General features: G+C 39.1%; 2 protein-coding genes across 2 annotated transcripts; both read left to right on the top strand.

The window, feature by feature from the left end:
* The first annotated feature begins 11,188 nt into the window (after positions 1-11,188).
* Positions 11,189-14,156, top strand: LOC131241625 (G-type lectin S-receptor-like serine/threonine-protein kinase At2g19130). Its single transcript, XM_058240306.1, has one exon. The coding sequence runs from the start codon at positions 11,619-11,621 to the stop codon at positions 14,073-14,075; it is 2,457 nt and encodes an 818-aa protein (XP_058096289.1). The 5' UTR covers positions 11,189-11,618; the 3' UTR covers positions 14,076-14,156.
* A 3,676-nt stretch (positions 14,157-17,832) lies between these two features.
* On the top strand, positions 17,833-20,772 carry LOC131241657 (G-type lectin S-receptor-like serine/threonine-protein kinase At2g19130). Its single transcript, XM_058240308.1, has one exon. The coding sequence runs from the start codon at positions 18,014-18,016 to the stop codon at positions 20,375-20,377; it is 2,364 nt and encodes a 787-aa protein (XP_058096291.1). The 5' UTR covers positions 17,833-18,013; the 3' UTR covers positions 20,378-20,772.
* The last annotated feature ends 1,025 nt before the right edge of the window (positions 20,773-21,797 follow it).

The raw sequence follows: 21,797 nt of genomic DNA, 5'->3' as shown, positions 1-21,797 counted from the left end.
TAGCATTCTACCCTTATGCGGATTTCTAGATATATATGGATAAATCATAATATAGTAGGGCCCACTAGTTTACCCGATCACATCATCCAACTTTTAGGAAAATCCAAACCATTGATCAATAAGGCCCACCTAATTCTTACATTTGGTGGTATGGAATTGCATTTAGTCCCATATAAAATCCACCCGACCTTTGGAAGGGATGGTAAGGATAATCCAACTATCATATCACTTAGTCCCAACAGAAGATACGGTTGGATTTCTAGTTTATTTGGAAATCCATGAAAATGTGGGCCTTACATATACATCCAGGTCACCGGCATTAATTGTGAAATTTAAGCTGTTGATTATAATTTCATAGTCCACCAATTACATGTCTTGTTGTGATGTTATAAATTTGCAAACAACAGGTATGCCGATGCTATTGATAAAAATCTATAAAATCTATGTTTTATCGCCTGAAAAATTAAATGCACTAGCATGCAATGGTTTTTCTGCAGCCTTTGCTTGCTGGCTTCAAAGTCGTGAGATTAAAATTGCAAAATATAATCCACAAATGTGCTATAAACCAATGGATCGATCCATTGAGAGAATGCATAAGAAAAATGCTATAAATTCCATGCATCCAAACAACCTCTAAATGAAAATAATGGAGCCCATGGTTTTGTTCCAAATGATCTTTGGCCAATAAGGGCTTGTTTGGCCAGCTGTATTAGGTAGGATTAAGGTAGATGGAATTGTAAAAGTTATAATAAATGCATGTGTAATGTATTATCCCTGGATAGGGTGTATCTCATGTTTTCTAACACTATGTTTAGAATGTATATATTAAAAAGTAAATCTTAGAATTTACTTTCAAATTGCATTTGGATGAACCTGGACAAAGCAAAAATCCATCATCCAACACAAGCTCATTTTCCAAAGCCTACAAAGTTAATTTTAATATCATCTCACACTCCTTCCAACACATGTCATTCCGAATTTCAAAATAGTATTAGTAATGCAATCCCATTTAATAAAACTTAACACCACTGTCCAAACAGGCACTAAATGTTTACGCTGGGCCCACTTCACAAGTTTTACAGATTTTGTACGTGGCATCAAGGCCCACCAATCTCACACCAGCCGGCACACGTATAACCAGAGTAGTCGTGCGTGGAAAATCAAGCGTGCAAAATTTCGTAGGGTAGAAAATGAGAGAGAGAAGGCGACGAGCTGAACGAAGGGTCCACAACGAAGGACGCAGGAAAGCACGCGAGTAATTGGGCAAGGCTTTCTTGAAAATGAGAGAGAGCGAAAGCAATGAACTGAATGAACGGCCAGCGCCGAAGGATGTACGAAAGTGCGAGGTAACCGGTCAAGAATTCGGAAGCGGATTGGCTGGTGTACCACACATCAGCTATATAGCTGGGTAGGTACGTGTCGTGCGAAGACGAGCGCTGACGCTCCTCGTGCTCGAGTTGTACGAACGATTCAAAGGAGATCAAAATTACATGTGCCCCACAGTGATGTATTTATTATATCCACACCATCAATTTTTTGAGATCATTATCATTATAGAGCATTATCCAGAGAATGAATCATGTCCAAATATCAACTGGACCCCAACACAAATAGCAGCAGAGAAAATGATTTTCACCGTTAAAAAATTCATAGGGCCCATCATAATGTTTATTTTCCATCCAATCTGTTTATAAGGTCACAAAGACCTTGATGAGTAGGAAATTTTTTTTTATTCATATTGATCCAAAACTTGACTCCTAAAATGGTTTCAATGGTAGACGTTCAATCCCCCTCTACTTTTTGCAATGTGGTCCACTTGATGATTAGATCTGTCTTATTTTCCGTCTCAAACCTTAAGACGAGCTCACCAAATGGATGGACGGTTTGGATATAAAGCATACCTAATAATGAGACCTACAAAATTTGTTGACATCAATACACTAAATACACCAGCCAATCCGCTTCCCAATAACTCATATTTGGCAGGCACGGCTTCCGTGGATCCCGAATCGACCGTGGTTGGTCGAGACTGTGCGGTCCACCTTGAGGTATGTGCTTTACATCCACGACGTCCATCCATTCTGAAAGCTCATGCAGATCTAAATCTCAGTTGGGACAACAGGAAAGAGTGGTGATTGACCATTAAAATTTTCTAGTGGGCCATAAAAGTTTTGGATCAAGATGATTTTTATTACCTTATCAACAAGTTGGATGACAAATAAACATTCTAGTGGCCCCAAGAAGATTTTAATGGTGGGTATTCAATCATCACTGTTTCCTGTTTTGGCACTCCTGATATTTGTATCTGCTTCAGTTTTTTTTTTTTTTTTGATCATTCTCTAAAATGAGCTTTCGAAATAGATGGACACCGTGGCTGTAATGCACATACACCAAACTGGGCCCCACAGGGATCCATGCTGCAGTAATGATAGAGAGATATTAGAATTATACATTTCTCATTTTAAATTGGATGTGACTTGGCAACATGCATTAAGTTCACGTCGTCCAGCATGTGAGCGGATTATAGGTGCACCCGGCCTCACCCAACAAGGTGCGGTTATGGGTGTACACCAGGTCCAACTGAGTCAAGCTGGCCTCAGCTTGACTCGGCTCGGCCACTATCTAACCCTATATTGAACTCGGCTTGGCTCGGTCTTTGAGCCTGACTGGCCAACTCGAGCCAACTTAAGTTGAGTTCAAGCCAAAATCGAGCCTTTATGGCGTTTTCACAAACACATGCAGTGCACTTTCAATTTTTCATTGTATGTAAAATAGTAGCAGATGTTTACAAGTATTTTCATCAAACACCTTTAGACAATATTAAAATCAAGAAAAAATGATATTTGTTTCACACACACACACACACACACACACACATATTCCTTGCCACTAGCCAACACTTCGTTTAGTCATTCCAACAAACGCTTGGTGAGCAACATCAATATCAAAGTAACCAAGTCACCGAACTAGTTCGAGTCGAGTCGAGCTTGGGCAAGCTCGAATTCGGTTCGAAATTATTTTGAGCTTAAAAAAATCAACTCAACTCAGCTCAAACTCAACTTCAAATTGAGTCGAATTGAACTTTTTCGAGCCGAGTCGAACGAGCTAACCGAGCTAACTTGGTTTGTGTACACCCCTAGGTGCGGTCCTAACAGTGGATCCCATCTTGATGTATGAATTACTATCCATGTTGTCTATTTGTTTTGACAATTTCTTTTAGGGTATGAGCCCAAAACTAGAGAAGATCCAATTCTTGGTTGGAAAATGTATGCAGTGGAGAACAATGGTGATTGACTATTAAAAGCTTCTTGTGGGCCACAAATTTTTCAAATCAACTTATATTTATTCTTTGTTCCCTTCACCGAAGTCTTTATGACCTTATGAACAAGTTGAATGGCAAATAAACATTACGATCAGCATTAAAATAGCCCTAAATTTTTTGTAATGGTGGGCGTTTAAAATCACCACTGTTTCCTATGGCATGGTCCACTTGAGATTTCTATGTGCTTTATTTTTAGTCTTGTTACCTAAAAGGAGCTGGCAAAACAGATGGTTGAGGCAGATATATATCACATACGTAAATGTGAGCCCCACAGTAATGGCCGTACCATGTTGGGCAAGACTTGGACGCACCTAATCCGCTCCCCTCTAGCACGTACACATCCCTTGTGGACTACAAAAAATTAACAGCTAAGGCTTCTAAATTCATGTGGAATGGCTCCCCTGAGTTTTAAAATTATGGTAATTCTTTCATCCTAACAAGGCTGATTAAATTAATGGATTGGAAAGCAAATAAACACCACAACAGGTCCTAAACAAAACAAATGTTGGACACTCTATCTCAACTGTTTTTTATGGTGTGGCTGTATAAGTTTTGTATGATTATGATTTTTGGATTCAATGGTTAAGCTTCCATCACTTTGGTTTTTAGGGTCAGGGACAGACATTGGGCGATGCATATGATGGACAGTGTGAATCTCGTGCACACAAGTCTTTCTTCAGTGGTAGGTCTAAGTCTGTTTTTGTTTTAATTTGTTTGTGTCCATCTAAGTCCATTTAGAGCTGTTAGTGTTTGTCTATCTACATCTATTTGTCTATTAAAATCTGTATGTCTTTTGTTTTAGTCCATTAACATTTGTTTACACCCGTTTTAGCCTGTCTAGTCCATCTATTAGCTTGATATTAAAGATATCATTAATCACTTTGATTTGGTATTGAAGATGAATAATGTGATTAGGTTCATGTTAATGATCAACGGTCTAATTGGCTAGATAACGAAGCCGGATGTTGTGAATACTGCAATATTGATGATCATAGCTTTGAATGGACTAATACAAAGATGAATGATCTGATTATCCTGATATTGAAGATGAACGATATGAGTAGGCCACTGTTGATGATTAACAATCTGTTTGGATAGATATTGAAGATGAATTTTGTGATTTGGCCAAAATGTTGACGACCATGGTTCAATTGGATCCATATTGAAGATGAATGGTGTGATTGTTGGGGTTGTCTTTAAAAAACCAATGTTCTTAGACTTTAATCAGTAGCACGATGTATATATATTTAACTTAGGGCCCGTTTGGCATCTCAACTCTAATTTAATAAGAGCTTTTCAAATAAGAGTTATTGTAATAAGCTCTTTATATTCTAGCTATTGTTTTAAATAAGCTGGTTTGGTAAAATTAAGTTTCCAAAAAAAAAAAAAAAACACTCTTATACAAAATAAACATGCTTGATAAAACATTCAAATAATATCTTTTTCTAAGGCCAATTAATGTCATTTGTAAAGTTATAATAACTTCGTTATAAGAGCAATACAATTGTTGTTTTGGTGAATCTTCTTATAGCTTGACCGTAGCCTAAATGACAAAAATAAAAAATAAAAATGTATTGGTACAACCTTCATGTCTTAAGACATTTAGGCAATGCATTATGTAAACAAGTGATATGGATCCTCCGTCATATGAAGCTTACCTTTGATATGGATCATTCATTGTGTGATGCAAACCTTCAAATTGGGTCATCTATTATGCAAGGCTTGTCTTGGATGTCAATCATTCATCATTAGGGGTTGACCTTTAACATGGACCATCCATTATGTGGGGACCACCATGATGTAGGTCAACAATCATGTGCCGACCACCACTAATGCTAATTGTACTTCATGTGGCCCTCCTCAATGTCCACTACCCACTGTGTGGAATCCACATTTGATGTGTTCACCGTATAGGCCCCACATTTGAAGTGGGTTGCCCATCATGTGGGGCCCACTTTTGATGTCCACCATCCATCATGTGAGGTGCACCTATGTGGATCATCCATTATGTTGGGCCACTTTACATATGAGTCCTCCATAATGCGAGACCTTAGATGTGGGCCGTCCATTGGGTGTGGCACACTTAACGTTGAATATCCATAACGAGGGGCCACAATGTAGGTCATTCATCATGCGTGGCCCCTACTCCCATTAATTATATGGGCCACCTTTATGTTGAGCATTCATTATGTAGGGCCCCCTTCAATGCAAATCGTTCATCATGTTGGCCCACCTTTCATGTCAATCACCCATCACGTGGGCCCGTCTTTGATGTCCATTATCCATTATATGGATCCCACCTTTGATGTGGACCATCAATCAAGTGAGGCCCACTTAACTTGGATAGTCCATCATGTTAGGCCACAATTTGATGTAGGTCATCCATCAGTGGGGCCCACCTTTGATGTGAGTCGTGCATTATGTGGGCCCACCTTGATGTGGACCATTCATTATGTAGTGGGCACCTTCAATACAGGCCGTTCATCATGCAGGCCCACCTTTAATGTCCATCATCTATCATGTGGGTCCCACCTTTTCTATTGAACTCATGTGAGGCCCACTTGATGTTGATAGTACCGTCGGTCTCTAGCTCGGTCCTGGTGGGTAGCACCCGACTGCGCCTGAGAATTTTCCTGAGAATTTTCGGGCATGATCTATCCATACTTCGTCTCATCCAATCAACTGAGAATTTTCGGGCATGATCTATCCATACTTCGTCTCATCCAATCAACGGTCTTGAACACCAAAGGATGGGTCCTGTTGGTGGGTACTCATGGGCGAGGACATCTTACATATCCTCGGCCGAAGGTTCACATTGTCATGAACGTCAAAGGAAATGTTTTACGTAGAAATTCAACAGGCCTCAGTTATTGGAACGTTAACTCTACTCGCTCGCATGAGACAGACACGGGGCTTCGCCCAAAATATGAAAAAAGAAAACAAAATCTGGGCCATTAATCTGGCAGGACACATCAACATGCTATGTCTTGAACATAAGGCTAGTCTGCGCATCAAATAAAGCCACATACTCACGTTAAATATGAGCCGTTGGTTACAATTTTTCAATAAAGTATGGCGCTATTGATGGGTGGACCAAACTAATCATCTGGCCCACTAAATGCTTAGGGTGGGCCCGATTCACAAATTCTGCAGAATTTGTTGTACGTGTGATCATTTTGCAGATGTGGCATCAAGGCTCATCAATCTTACAGCAGTCAGCACACGAAAGTCTTCTGGAAATAAGGCGCGCAAAATATCTTGGGGGAGAAAATGCGGGATAAGCTAAAAACGTGACGGTTGACGCGGACTGCGTGTTGGGGGCGGACTTCTCCGACCTCCATCGTTCGTTGACGTAGCAAAGTTGTGGCTATCATGATGTACGTGTTATATCTATACCGTTCACTCATTTTACAAGATCATTTTAAGGTATGACCCAAAAAATGAAGCAGATCCAAAACTCAAGTGGACCACACCACAGAAAACAGTTACAACAATGATGCCACCACTGAAGCCTTCCTAAGGCTGTCATCCAACATGTTAATAATGTCACAAAGATATGGATCAAATGAAAATACAAAGCTTATACGCCTTCAATCCCACTAGTGTGGTTAACTAGCTTCGGATATGCCTCCTTTGATGGGCTCATGCCCTGAAAATGTCTCACCAAAAAGATAGATAACGTGGATATAAAACATACGTGAGAGTGACGCCCATATAACTTCACCACATTAAAAGACCATGATGTATTTGTTTCATCCACACTGTCTATTCATTTTTCTAGTTCATTTTCAAGCATGAGCTCAAAATCGGGGCATATTTAAAGCTCAAGTGCACCATACCATAAAAAACAGTGCTGATAATGACGTCCACTGTTGAAACCTTCCTTAGGCCCATAGTAATGTTTATCGGTCATGTAAATCTGTTCATGAGTTACACAGTCCTTGATGGAGGAAAGACACAAAGAAAAGCTTGATCCTAAACTTCTTGGGGGCCTAATTTTGTGGTCTCCATAAAGTTTTCAATGGTAACCGTTCAATCCCCACTGTTTCTGTGGTGTGGTCCACTTGAGCATTGGATTGGTCTATTTTTGGGCTCATGCTAAAACGAGTTAGCAAAATGAATGGATGATAAAAACACATGCATTAAGTGAGTACATCAGCTAGCTGTCAGGTGTTGGGGTTACCAGCCAAATTGCATCCGATGGAAAGTAACAAGGTAACTGGTAAAAATTGACGTGAAATGCGTCGTCCAATGGAGCGTGGGACCCACCCAGTCTAGTGCCAGTGAAAAATAAGTTGGGCATCTTTCGTGTGGGACCCATAGCGATAAATTGTAGACACCTCAAATAGGGCCGATAAGTTGATCCAAGCAACCCAATCGAATTCGGCCAACCTAGTTTACCCTATTAACTCAGTCAAACTCACTCAAGCCCAGTAAATCCAATTAACCTAGTCAACCTAGTCAACTCAGCCAACTCATTCAGGCTAAAACTAAGCCCAAGTCCATTCCTAATCAAAGCCCAATTCAAGCCCAAACCAGGATCCGTTAATAGTTAGGACCACAATAAAATAAATCCGAGTCAATCAGCGAGTAAATACCACCCCAAAAGCACCCCCCCAAAATTTGGGGCCAATTCATGATCTTCGTGGTACTTAGGGAGTTGCCCGCCACATAGAATCTCTCTAAATATCACAGGGAGGTTAAGTGGGGTGACAACGTCACCCCTGCAAATTTTGGCATGCTTCCACATGGTGGGCGGAGCCCAGGGTGTCATCCGCCACATGAACGGCTCTCCTACTTTGGTAGGAGAAGGTGCATAGCATGTGGGGTTGCTCTGGTTCACCCATAAGCGTGTGGCAAAGGAAAAGACTAGTTGAGTCTTCCTTTTTGCCCAAATTACAATCCATGCCACCTAATCCAACTGATAAGATTCCACCAAGTGGCGATCTCAAATTGAGGCCTTAGAACCCTTTTCAACCTTGTTTTTATTAAAGTGAGTACTCTCACCCATGTTTTTATTTTTTTGTTTATTTATTTATTTAATTGCCATGTTTTTAATTATTTCTTTTTAATGCATTTTGTAATTAATGCTTTATGTGTTTTCCTTTCAATTAAAATGCTTTAGTTGGACTTTTAAATTTCGACTGTTATTAATTGCACAATTGATTTTTTTTAATTTAATAAATTAAGTGATATTATGAAAATTAAGATTTAGCTTTATTTTTAGAATTTTCAATTTTAAATTAGAATTATTATAAAATTCTAAGAGTTGTAGGGTTTAAAATGTAATTTTCTAGATTTCATAAACTATATTACATATTAGCGAGAAACGTTGATCATGTGTGGATTGTTTATGATGATTAGAATTTTTTTAAAACTTTTTAATTTGATTATTTATGTTCATCACATATATTATGAATTCAACGAGAAAATAGCAATTGGAGATATTTTGGTAATATCTTTTAAATATATTATGAGAGAGAGAGAGAGAGAGAGAGAGAGAGAGAGAGAGTAATATTTTTATTAAAGTGATCAGTACTCTTACCCATTTATTATTATTATTTTAAGTTGTTTATTTATTTGATTATTTTATTTATTCATTGTCTTTAATTAGCATGTTTTTTAATTATTTCTTTTTAATTAATGCTTTATATGTTTTCCTTTTAATTAAAATCCTTTAATTGGACTCTTAGATGATTTTTATTAATTGCACAATTGTTTTTTTTATTAATAAAGTGATTTTAAGAAAATTAAGATTTAGGTTTATTTTTAGAATTTTCCGTGTTAAATTAGAAATATTCAAAAAATCTGAGAATTTTAGTGTTTTAGATGTAATTTTCTATATTTCACAAGCTATATTACATATTAGTGTGAAACTTTGATTATGTGCAGACCATTGTTGATTATTAGATTTTTTTAAAAACAACTTTTAAGTTTGATGATTTATGTACATAGCATATATTATGAATTCAATTAGAAAAAAGCAACCATGAGATATTTTGGGAATATCTTTTAAATATATTATTGGAATCATGTATCATTGGAATTATATTTAGAACATCGAAAAATAGGTGGAGCAATAGTCCTCTAAGTTAAAAATCCCTAAAAGTATAAATAGATGTGATGATCTAGATCCTTAGATTGAAAGTCTCTAAAGCCTGATTAGTATCTTTTGAAAGTCCTATTGTAAGGCAAAATAGGTGAGCATAATTGAGATTGCAAAATACATGGTGAAGCTAGATAGGATAGTAGCTTAACCAGTTATGAATTGATCCCTTATTTGAGGCCAAGTAGATGAGCATATCAGGCTTACAAAAGACCACTGTGAGGCTAGATATTATATTTGGCCGTAGTGTTGACCAACTAATATAAAGTGGCCTTAGCATTCAAAAGATTGAACCGTATTGATTATTGTCAATCATTGCATATCCTACTTTCATTCATAATTCATTCTATCCGCATTAGCATTAGTATCTCATTTTTTTTGGTCTTTACTTTTCCATCTTTTCATAAAAAGCTATCATGTTTTGAATAAATTCATTTTATTTAAAATGTTTATGGTGACTTTTTAAAACTTTTGATGAGAATTATTTATTAGGCTTTGCTGTTACCCTTTTGGAAATATAAAATTTTATGTTTAGGATTACTTTTGTTAGGCCCCACAGTGATGTTTATTTGTCATATAAAATTTTCATATGATAAACAAAAACATGGATGAAGGGAAAATACAAATATAATCTTGATCCAAAACTTATGTGGCCCCCAAGAATTTTTCAACAATACAAATTCAATTCTCATTGTTTCCTGTGGTGTGGTCTATTTTAACCTTTTATACACTTTGGTTTTAAGCTAAGGCCATAAAATTATCTGGTAAAGTGGATGGACGGACTGGATAATATAAAAAAATCACAGCGAACCCCACAGAGTTTACTCAGTACACTTAGAATCCGCCTCCCGAGTGCATAAGTGAAGATAACCTCGGTTAGAAGTATATTAGTAATTAATTTTTATTTCATATTTAAGAATGTTTCCCTTTTTGGAGTTTTCTTAAAGTTATTATAACATTAATAGATTATAAGTAAAAGATTGATGGTGATCTTGGATTTGAATATTTATTTCTATTTTCAATTACGATTAATGGGGTATGGATTCTTTATTCTTCTCTTAATTAAGGTTATTTGGATTAGTTTATAGATTTGATATATTTTCTTTGACAAGTCATATATAATTTAATCAGCATTATAAAATATATGTATGATTATTGAATATAAACGTACAGCATACAATTCATGTCCTTGGATACCAGATCAGGGTTGAATTTTACTTATTATCAGATTTCAATTAATAAGATTCATGTCCTTGGATAGAGATCAGGGTTGGATTTAACTTATTATCAGATTTCAAAGTTTGACAGGTCACCCCACCCCACCACCACCTAATATAGTCGTATTAGGACATGGTGGGATTTGATTGGGCCTGGTGGCACTATCAGAAATGAGGCCTGATAAAGCATGTTTGAATGTGATGCGGATTGCATTTTGACACTGTCAATCAGCAAAGGACAGAGCTATGTGGGCCTCACCATGATGTATTTGTTTTATCCACACTATCAATCCATTTTGGATAATTATTTTTGTATATGAGCCCAAAATTGAAGCAGATTCAAATATCAGTTTGACCACACCATAGGAAAATAGTGGTGATTGAGTGCCATCATTAAAAACTTCCTAGGTCCATCCAACCTGCTAATTAAGTCACACAGGCCTAGATAAAGAGAAAACACAAATACGAGCTTGATCTAAAAACTTTCACAGCCTTTAGGAAATTTTTAATGGTGAGCATTCAATCAAACACTGTTTCATGTGGGCATCTTGAGATCTAGATCTGCCTCATTTTTGGGCTCTACTGTAGAATGACCTTAAAAAATAAAATAGAAGGCATAGATGATATATGTAGATCATGTTCGAGCTCACGTAGCAACGTCCAGTAGGACAGTATGAGCATGTAATCCACATCAGTTTGAAAGTCGGCAAGTCGAGCACGTACTGGACGGTACTCATCTCTTGTAGCGGCACAATCCCGGTACCTCCCAGCGCCATCGAGAACACGCAATCCGCATCCGACAAAAAACCAGAAATTCGTTACGTAACAACGAAATAACGCCTGCCAGAAAGATATTAAATCACAAAAGTCAATTTTCCTCGCCTCGGAGCTGAAAAACGGAATTTAAATCTAAGCAAAATATCTCTGCTTCTTGTTCATATACCTTGCCTCTGAGCTTTTCCTTCATGCAGCGATGGTTACCACAAGCAGGCCTTTCTTCTTTCTTCCTTTTTTTCTTATTATCCTCTTCTTCACTTTCAAGACCCATGTCTCCATGGCAGCTGACACCATCTCTCTAGCCCAACCTCTATCTGGAAACCTCACCATAACCTCCAAAGATGGCAACTTTGAATTGGGTTTCTTCACACCAGGCCTCTCCCAAAACTACTATATTGGCATCTGGTTCAAGAAAGTCTCCCAACAAACCGTCGTTTGGGTAGCCAACAGAGAAACACCCCTCCCTGATGCTTCGTCGCAGCTAAAAATATCAGAACAAGATGGAAATCTAGTCCTCATCAACCACACCAAAATCCCAACTTGGTCATGCAATTCAACCTCTAAAACCTCAAATCCCACTTTTGCAGTCCTTCTCGACACTGGAAATCTTGTTCTGAGAGAAGTGTCGAATTCCTCCTCCGTGATTTGGCAAAGCTTTGATTACCCAACTGATACATGGCTGCCTGGTAACCGGATTGGATTGAACAAGATCACTGGACTACGCCAGCGCCTTATTTCATGGCGGAATTCGGAGGATCCCGCTCCCGGAGCCTTTTCTCTTCAGATAGAAGAAGATGGAACCAATCAATATTTTATGCTGCACAACAACTCTGATAGATACTGGAGTTCTGGCGTCTGGAACGGCTATTACTTCAGCTTAATCCCTGAAATGACTTCAAGCTACATCGGTCAGAGGAGTGGCCTGAGTGGCCTGATCAATATGAGTTATGTCACAAACAAAAATGAGAACTACTTCACCTATTCCTATAAAGATGCTTCCATCATCGTAAAAGCTGCGGTGAGCATATCAGGGCAGTTCCAGTCATGGGTATGGTCTAAGGACTCCGAGAAGTGGAATTTGTTTACTTCATTTCCGGGAGATCAATGCGATGTTTATGGTCTTTGTGGGTCTTATGGTGTGTGTAATGGAAGCAGCTCACCCTTCTGTACATGTTTGCAAGGTTTCCACCCACTCTCTAAGAAAGATTGGGAGTTGGGTGACCGGAGCAGCGGGTGTTTAAGGGAGACCAATTTGCAATGCAGTGATAACAGATCCATTGGTGGAGAAAAAGACATTTTTCTTAAGATGCTCAACATTCTATTTCCTGTAAATCCACAATTCTTAGCAGTCCGGCGAGCTGAAGAATGCGAACTAGCTTGCTTCAATAACTGTTCTTGTACTTCTTATGCCTATAACAGTAGTGGGTGTTTTATATGGAATGGTGATCTGTTGAATCTTCGACAACCATCCCACACTGACGTTAAAGGAAGAGATCTTTATCTCCGTGTTGCGGCATCTCGTAGAACTAGTAAGGGAGTGGCTGCTGGGGTTATTGTAGGCAGTAGCATTGGGATGGTAGCATTTTTTGTCATTGTTTTGGTGATAATTTGGAGATGCCGAAGGAAATTACCAAATCGTGCATCAACAGAAGTTACTGGTTCTTTGGTTGCATTCAGGTATACAGATTTACGAAGCGCAACCAATGATTTCGCAGAGAAGTTAGGAGGAGGAAGCTTCGGCTCTGTTTTCAAAGGGACTTTGCCTGATTCTTCTGTTGTAGCTGTGAAGAAACTGGAAGGCCTAAGACAAGGGGAGAAGCAGTTCCGGTCGGAAGTGAGCACGATTGGGATGATCCAACACGTTAATCTGGTTCGCCTTCATGGGTTCTGCTCTGAAGGGAGTAAAAGGTTGCTGGTTTATGATTTCATGCCGAACGGGTCTTTAGATTCTCTCCTGTTTGGGAAGAAATCTGACATCTTAGACTGGAAGACGCGGTATCAAATTGCACTTGGAACTGCCAAAGGATTAGCTTATCTCCATGAAAAATGCAGAGAATGCATAATACATTGCGACATAAAGCCTGAAAACATACTTTTGGATGCTGCATTTTGTCCCAAGGTGGCGGATTTTGGCATGGCGAAGCTTGTGGGCAGGGATTTCAGCCGAGTACTTACAAGCATGAGAGGAACCATAGGGTATCTTGCACCAGAATGGCTTCACGGGGTAGCTATTACAGCAAAAGCTGATGTTTACAGCTACGGAATGATGATTTTCGAACTTGTATCAGGCAATAGAAACACGATGCAATCTAAAATTTCTGAGGCTGGGTATTTCCCTGTTTGGGCAGCAGGCAAGATCAAAGAAGGTGATGTCCTCTGCTTATTAGACCACAGATTGGAGGGTATTACTGACATGGAAGAACTCAACAGAGCTTGCAGAGTTGCTTGTTGGTGTATTCAAGAGAATGAGGAGTCTCGACCGTCGATGGGTCAGGTTGTTCAAATTCTGGAGGGTGTTTTAGAGGTGAGCATGCCACCGATTCCAAGATTTCTTCAAAATCTTGTAGACAATGAGGAGACGATAACCTCTTACACTGTGAGCAGGACTAGATTACCAGATCATACTGATGGTTTAGTAATCCAATTATCTTAAAAGGAAAATGGTCAGCTTTCACATTCAATCGATAGTACCAGATGGTTTAGTAATCTAAATAAGTGTGGTTTCTTTTGGCTATGCTCTCTTTGTTCTTTTTTTTTTTTTTTTTTTAAATTTTTAATTTTGGTACATTTGTGTGTTGGAAAGCTTTTGCAGTTTAATTGATATGGAAAATAAAACTGAAAGCCTTATTTTGAGATTATTTCAATCAATTTTATTATATGGTTTAACTTCTCAAAATTTTTGCAGATTAGAAAAACAAAAGTGAAAAGGTTTGATTCTTCTTCAAGTCATTTACCAGTAATCATTTTCTATTATTGATTTATCTACATGTAAAAATATATTCACCTCACTGCAATAGTTATTTATCTTCTTTATAATAACTATTCTCAGAATTTGAAGTCATCACATGTACTGTAAGAGGCTGAAAGTTCCCTATTTGGTACCAAATGGGTGCATGTAGGGCCCAACGGTTTGTTTGTCCGATACATTGATTTAATGTCCCCATCATGGATGAACCATGACAAAAAAAATCTACCAAATTGGAAGTCCTAAGCATCCAATCATGTTTTTTCTTCATTGAATATGGACAGTTAGTACATTTCTTCTTAACCATTTATTTACATGCTAACTAGGGAAAGGTTAGAGTTGACCAAATGAAGATGTTTTTTGGGCATGGTTCATCCATGATGGGGACCATCAGCTCAATGGATTTGATAAACCAAACATGACCCGTTATGCACATATTAGGTACCAAACAGAGAAGTTCTCTGTTCATGGTGAACTGAGGCCTCATATTCTAAATTAATTAAATCAGTAAAACACGGTTTTCTCTTAAACTCTGAAATTTTAAATAGCTTTAATAAAGATCTCAACCAGTTAAGTGAGAAAAGAAAGAACTCAGATATTCCATAAACAGGTTTTTCTTTAACCAAAATACTCTGTTTTTGCTAAACAGAGGTGGAATCATGTGGTGCATATATAACACCCAGCGCGTCCAACTGGTGCAAATGACTGATTAAGTGAGGCAGGGTAGCAGCTTAGTGGGTGAGGCCCTGTCTGTGGGGCTCACCTCAATGTATGTGTTTATATGGAAATGAGATTGCGTACTGAGTAAACTCAGTTGGGCCTACTATGAATGTATGTAGTTTATCCACTTTGTCTATCCATTTTTTCGGCTCATTTTAAGCGTTGAGCCAAAAATTGAAGCATATCCAAAGTTCAAGTAGATCCTACCACAGGAAACAGTGGGAATAATGATTTCGACCGTTGAAACCTTTCTAGAGCCCACAATGATCTTTATTTGTCATCCAACTTGTTCATAAGATCACAAAGACCTAAATGAAGGGAAAATAAAGATATCAGCTTGATCCAAAACTTTTGTGGCCCCTAACAATTTTTCAACAGCAGACACTCAATTCACTCTATTTCCTATAGTGTAGTCCACTTGAGATTTGAATATGCTTCATTTTTGGGATCACGACCTAAAATTAACTGTTAAAATGGATGGACGGGGTGGAACACTACAGTGTCCCCTAATAAGTTTTTATGGTGGGCGTTTAATCACTACTGTTTTTCTGTTGCGTAGTCTACTTAAGATTTGAAACTGCCTTTTTTATTTTTTTTGGTTAGCTTGTTAGTACACCCCACTGTCAGTTCACACATCACTGTTAGCCACCCCCACTAGGGAATTTATACCAAGACAGCCACCCTCACTACGGAATCTATACCTAGACCTTAGTGTTGAAATGAGGTATCTTTCACTCAGTCTACCACTTGAGCTATGGATCAGGGTGTGATTTGGATCTGCCTTATTTTTTAGATCATGCTCTTAAATGAATTTGACTACTACGCGTGTCGGACTGGTTAGATCTCTCTCTCTCTCTCTCTCTCTCTCTCTCTCTCTCTCTTCCCGTGTAGGCCCACAATGCTTGATTGCACACCTTCCTTTTAAAAAAAATTGAAAAAAGGGTATCCACGCCATTCATCGCTTTTATCAGATCATTTTAAGGTAATGATCTTAAAAATAAAACATGTACATAACTCTAGTGGACCACACCAAAGGAAGCTGCAGTGATAATGGCACTACCGTTGAAAGCTTTCTAAGGGCCACCGATGTTTTTTTTACCATCCAACCTATCAAGGGCCCACCGTGATGTAAGTGTTTTATCCACACATTTCATCGCTTTTCTCAAATCATTTTAAAGTATTTATGTAAAATTGAAATAGGTCAACAGCTCCACTGGACCACACCAGAGCAAGCTACAGTGATAATGACACCCACAGATGAAACCTTTCTAAGGGCCACCATGATGTTTTTTTAATCATCCGACCTATCAATAAGGTAATGTAGGCATGGATGAAGTGAAAACACAAATATTAGCTTGATCCAAAACTTCTCCAGCTCCCAAGAAGTTTTTAATGGTGGACATTAAATCCCTACTTTGTGGTCCAATTAAGCCCCATACCTTTCTTAGTATTGGGCTCATACCTTAAAATCTTAAAATAATATGAGAAAAGCGAGCTTGGATAAAATACTTACGTCACGGTGAGCCCCTACAGAGCCTTGCCCGGACGGATTACCGTCCCGGCGGAGATAGGACGCAATCCGCATCCCTAAAACAGGCTCTCAAATTGACCGTCGAAATTCAATCAGTGGAAGAACAAACGTCTGCTACCTGCATCATTACCTTACCATGATGCAGCCGGAACACGGATTAGCTATGGGCAGGTTAAGCAGACTCCGTACTGCTGAAGTGACGTCACCAAGTTTTCTTGTCCAGTCATGATGTATGTGATGTATCCACACCGTCCATCCGTTTGAAGATATCATTTTAGGGTTTGATTCAAAAAATGGGGCAGATAGCACATACCACGGAGAAAAAAATAAAATAAAATTGGAAAGCGTGACGCCCACCATTGAAACCTTAGTAAGGTCCACCGTTATGTTTATTTGAGATCCAATCTATTTATAAGTTAACACCAACATTAAAGAAGGTAAGACACAAATATCAGCTTCATCTAAAACTTTTGTGACCCTTGCAAGTTTTTAACGGTGGACGTCACTCTCTCTGCTTTTTTTTTTTTTTTAGCAGTGGGGTCCACTCGAGCTTTAAATCTAAATCATTCCTTGGATCATGCCCCAAAATGGCCTCTCAAAATGGATGGACTGTGTGGATACATAAAATACATCATGATGGGATTGGTGACGTCACTTTAGTAGCAAGTATGGCCGCTCAACATGTAAGTAGCGAATCCGCGCCCCAAGGATTGGGCCGTAATTGTTACCTAATGATTAGGCAAGTTTGAAAATTAAAGTCTTAAGTTTGAAATTTGGAGTCACTCAACCATAAATGCTGGGTGTTTAGATTGAGACTGAAATTTCTTGTATTGACTTATTATTTATTTATTTATTTTTAAATAATTTATAAATGGCATCAAGACTCAGAAACGGGGATGGACAGCTTTTCGTGCTCCTCCTGCATAAAGCGTCACAAATTCACGATCGATATCTGTTGTAGTTATATGCATCGCATCAATGCAGGAATCAAGACCATTTCTTCCAGTGGATAAAGGGATGCATGGATCCAAAATGATGGCACTCGTAGGCCGTAGCTCACCTTTTGATATGCGTGTCTACGGATTTAACACTTCCTATGAACTACCATAATTCGAAGGCGGCGTTTGTCTCTCTCCGAAATTTCGTTGGAAATACCCAAACAGTTTGAAAACGCGTTATTTAATTCATTAATTGTCGTTTTCCTCCCTTGAGCCAAGAGGCAAAAGCGGTTACCATCCACAATCATTTTTAAATCAAAATCACCAAAATTAATTTTCTCCGCTCGGGAAATATCATCCATAAATCCAATTAAGACTTCCTCTTCTTCTTGCTCATATATCTTCCTTGTCTGTTCTTTTCTCCTCTTCATGAAAAGATGGAAACCACAAGCAGGCCATGGTTCTTTCTTGCTGTTTTTCTCTTCTTCACTTTCAAGATCCATTTCTCCATGGCAGCTGATACCATCTCTCTAACCCAACCTCTCTCAGGAAATTTCACCATAACCTCCAAAGGTGGAAAATTTGAACTGGGTTTCTTCACACCAGGCCACTCCAAAAAATACTACATAGGCATCTGGTTCAAGAAAGTCTCCCAACAAACCGTCGTTTGGGTGGCCAACAGAGAAACACCCCTGCCCGATGCTTCGTCGCAGCTAAAAATATCAGAACAAGATGGAAATCTAGTCCTCATCAACCGCACCAAAATCCCAACTTGCTCGTCGAATTCGACCTCTAAAATCTCAAATCCCACTGTTGCTGTCCTTCTCGACACTGGAAATCTTGTTCTGAGAGAAGTGTCCAATTCGTCTTCTGTGATTTGGCAGAGCTTTGATCACCCAACTGATACATGGCTACCTGGTCAACGATTTGGATTGAACAAAATCACTGGACTACGCCAGCGCCTTATTTCTTGGAGTAATTCAGAAGATCCCGCTCCAGGTGCCTTCTCTCTTCAGATAGAACAAGATGGAACCAATCAGTATTTTATGCTGCAGAATGATTCTTATAGGTACTGGAGTAGTGGTATATGGAACGGTAATAACTTCCCTTCAGTTCGATTACAAGGCTACCGTCAAATTAACGACTGGATCAGCCTCAGTTACATCACAAACAGAAACGAGAACTACTTCACCTTCCTCTATAGTAATGCTTCCATCGTTGCAAGAACAGTGATGAGCACGTCAGGGCAGTTGAAGCAATCAATATGGTCTAAGGACAACGGGAAGTGGACTTCGTTTTGGATCCTTCCGCAAGATCAATGTAAGGTTTATGGTGCCTGCGGATCTTTCGGTATGTGTAATGCAAACAGCTTGCCCTCCTGTCAATGTTTGCAGGGTTTTCGCCCACGCTCTTCGAAAGATTGGGGAATGGAGGACTGGAGTGGTGGGTGTGTAAGGGAGACCCATTTGCAGTGCAGTGATAACAGCTCCATTGGTGGAGAAAACGATGTGTTTCTTCCAATACCCAACATGCGATTGCCTGTAAATCCACAATCCTCAACAGCAGGGAGAGCTGAAGAATGTGAACTAGCTTGCTTCGATGACTGTTCTTGTACTGCTTATGCCTACAACAGTAGTGGGTGTTTTATATGGAATGGAGATCTGTTGAATCTTCGGCAACTATCCGACACTGATGTTAAAGGAAGATATCTTTATCTCCGTGTTGCAGCATCTCATAGAACTAGTAAGAGAGTGGCTGCTGGGGTTATTGTAGGCAGTAGCATTGGGATGGTAGCATTTTTTGTCATTGTTTTGGTGATAATTAGGAGATGCCGAAGGAAATTACTGAATCGTGCATCAACAGCAGTTACTGGTTCTTTGGTTGCATTCAGGTATACAGATTTACGAAGCGCAACCAATGATTTCGCAGAGAAGTTAGGAGGAGGAAGCTTCGGTTCTGTTTTCAAAGGGACTTTGCCTGATTCTTCTGTTGTAGCTGTGAATAAACTGGAAGGCCTTAGACAAGGGGAGAAGCAGTTCCGGTCAGAAGTGAGCACGATTGGGATGATCCAACACATTAATCTGGTTCGCCTTCATGGGTTCTGCTCTGAAGGCAGTAAAAGGTTGCTGGTTTATGATTTCATGCCAAACGGGTCTTTAGATTCTCATCTGTTTAGGAAGGATTCCGATGTCTTAGACTGGAAGACGCGGTATCAAATTGCACTTGGAACTGCTAAAGGATTAGCTTATCTCCATGAGGAATGCAGAGAATGCATAATACATTGCGACATAAAGCCTGAGAACATACTTTTGGATGCTGTGTTTTGTCCCAAAGTGGCGGATTTCGGCTTGGCGAAGCTTGTCGGCAGGGATTTCAGCCGAGTACTGACGACCATGAGAGGAACCATAGGGTATCTTGCACCGGAATGGATTCATGGGGTAGCTATAACAGCAAAAGCTGATGTTTACAGTTACGGAATGATGATTTTCGAACTTGTATGGGGAAATAGAAACAGCAAGCATTCTGGAATTTCTGGGGCTTCTTATTTCCCTGTTTGGGCAGCAGGCAAGATCAAAGAAGGTAATGTCCTCTGCTTATTAGATCACAGATTAGAGGGTAATGCTGATATGGAAGAACTCAACAGAGCTTGCAGAGTTGCTTGTTGGTGTATTCAAGAGAACGAGGCATCTCGACCGTCAATGGGTCAGGTAGTTCAAATTCTGGAGGGAGTATTAGAGGTAAGTGTGCCGCCGATTCCGAGATTTCTTCAAAATCTTGTAGACAATGAGACAGTAACTTAACTTACACTGATAGAAGGGTTATATAGATTACCAAGAGTGTATCCACCATTCCTTGGTGGTGACTCATCCACTTCAGAGAGCATACATTGCCAGAGTTCACACCGATCTAAAGATCTGTCTAAATTGGTGGCTGTCAATTGGACGGTTAAAAGTAAATGGTCAGCTTCAGCATTCAATGGATAATATCAGAAGGTCTGGTAATCCAATCAGTGTGGTTTCTTTTGGCTATGCTCCATCCTAAAAGGGCCCATGATTTGGACAATCTGGATTGATTTCCATAGTCCATTTATGTCATGTGTAAGGTGGATGAATCACCATTAATCAAGATAAGGGTAGCAAATGCATACAGTTGTCTAGTCCATCTGCTGTTTTTTAATTTTTCTTTTTTCACTTTCCATTTAAATCAATGAGGAATTATAGGGCCCTGATCATCAACAAATGTACTGTTTACTGACATGCAGGATTCCATACATGTGGTGACAATTTTCAATGAGCCAAACTGTTTATATGATTAGCTTCACCTTGGATGGGGGACAACTGAAAAGTCTCCCATTTCGAATTCCATTCCTTTGATCATCGAAATCTAATCCATCGAACACGGGATGTCTCTTAGCTTTATTTTTGTGGGGTCATTGTTTTCAAAAGGTTATGATCTTCCAATCTGGAAGGTTTTCAAGGCATTCCACACTAGCTGAATGTCTTATCAGATTAATGGTTTGGATCACAGAACCATTGCCCACATGTACAGAAGTTTGCAGTTCAACAAACTGTACATTTGCCGAAGAGAGGGATCCTATAATTTCCCAGCCATAATTTTAATGTTTGCAGTAGTTGCTGCCTTTTCAGTTCCATTGGGAGGCAATTGTGTTTAAAAGAAGGATAAGCAAACACAGCTTTTTAGTTAGATTGATATAAAAAATAAGAGCTTCTAAAGGGCTTCTTTTCATTCAAGCTTGTATATCTATGGATGCTGCAGCTTTGATATGTTAGTTGGGTTTTATATTTTGCGCAATGATCATAGTCCTATTGTCATGATCTGTTCTTGTATGAATCTTCTCCAAAAATAGACGCCGACGTCTTCTCTTACCACACCAATTACTCGACGTTATGAGGTCTTCTCAACCAAGATTAAGAACCTGCATTTTTATGGGTAAGCTTTATCCAGGTTCTTCGATTAGAAATGGAAATCGATTAGATGACAAGAAAGAAAGTTGATGATTCCTCTTACTTGAATTGCTTCCATCATAGTCTCCCACATTCAATGGGAAAAGGCCAAAAGAATGGAAGGTTAGGATCTTCCTATCAGGGATATTTTTGGCAAATCCCTATCCATGATGGGGAACCATCGGATGAACAGTTGGATCACCAAGATCTATGCTCAACTTGTACAAACTTAAAGCTTCAGGGTAGTATGCATACC

Source organism: Magnolia sinica, chromosome 1 (assembly GCF_029962835.1).
Source record: "Magnolia sinica isolate HGM2019 chromosome 1, MsV1, whole genome shotgun sequence".
NCBI lineage: Eukaryota > Viridiplantae > Streptophyta > Magnoliopsida > Magnoliales > Magnoliaceae > Magnolia > Magnolia sinica.
This window is presented reverse-complemented; position numbering and strand designations above follow the sequence as displayed.

Excerpts from the sequence above, each read along its gene's own strand:
- LOC131241625 (XM_058240306.1), top strand. The coding sequence starts at position 11,619 with ATGGTTACCACAAGCAGGCCTTTCTTCTTTCTTCCTTTTTTTCTTATT.
- LOC131241657 (XM_058240308.1), top strand. The coding sequence starts at position 18,014 with ATGGAAACCACAAGCAGGCCATGGTTCTTTCTTGCTGTTTTTCTCTTC.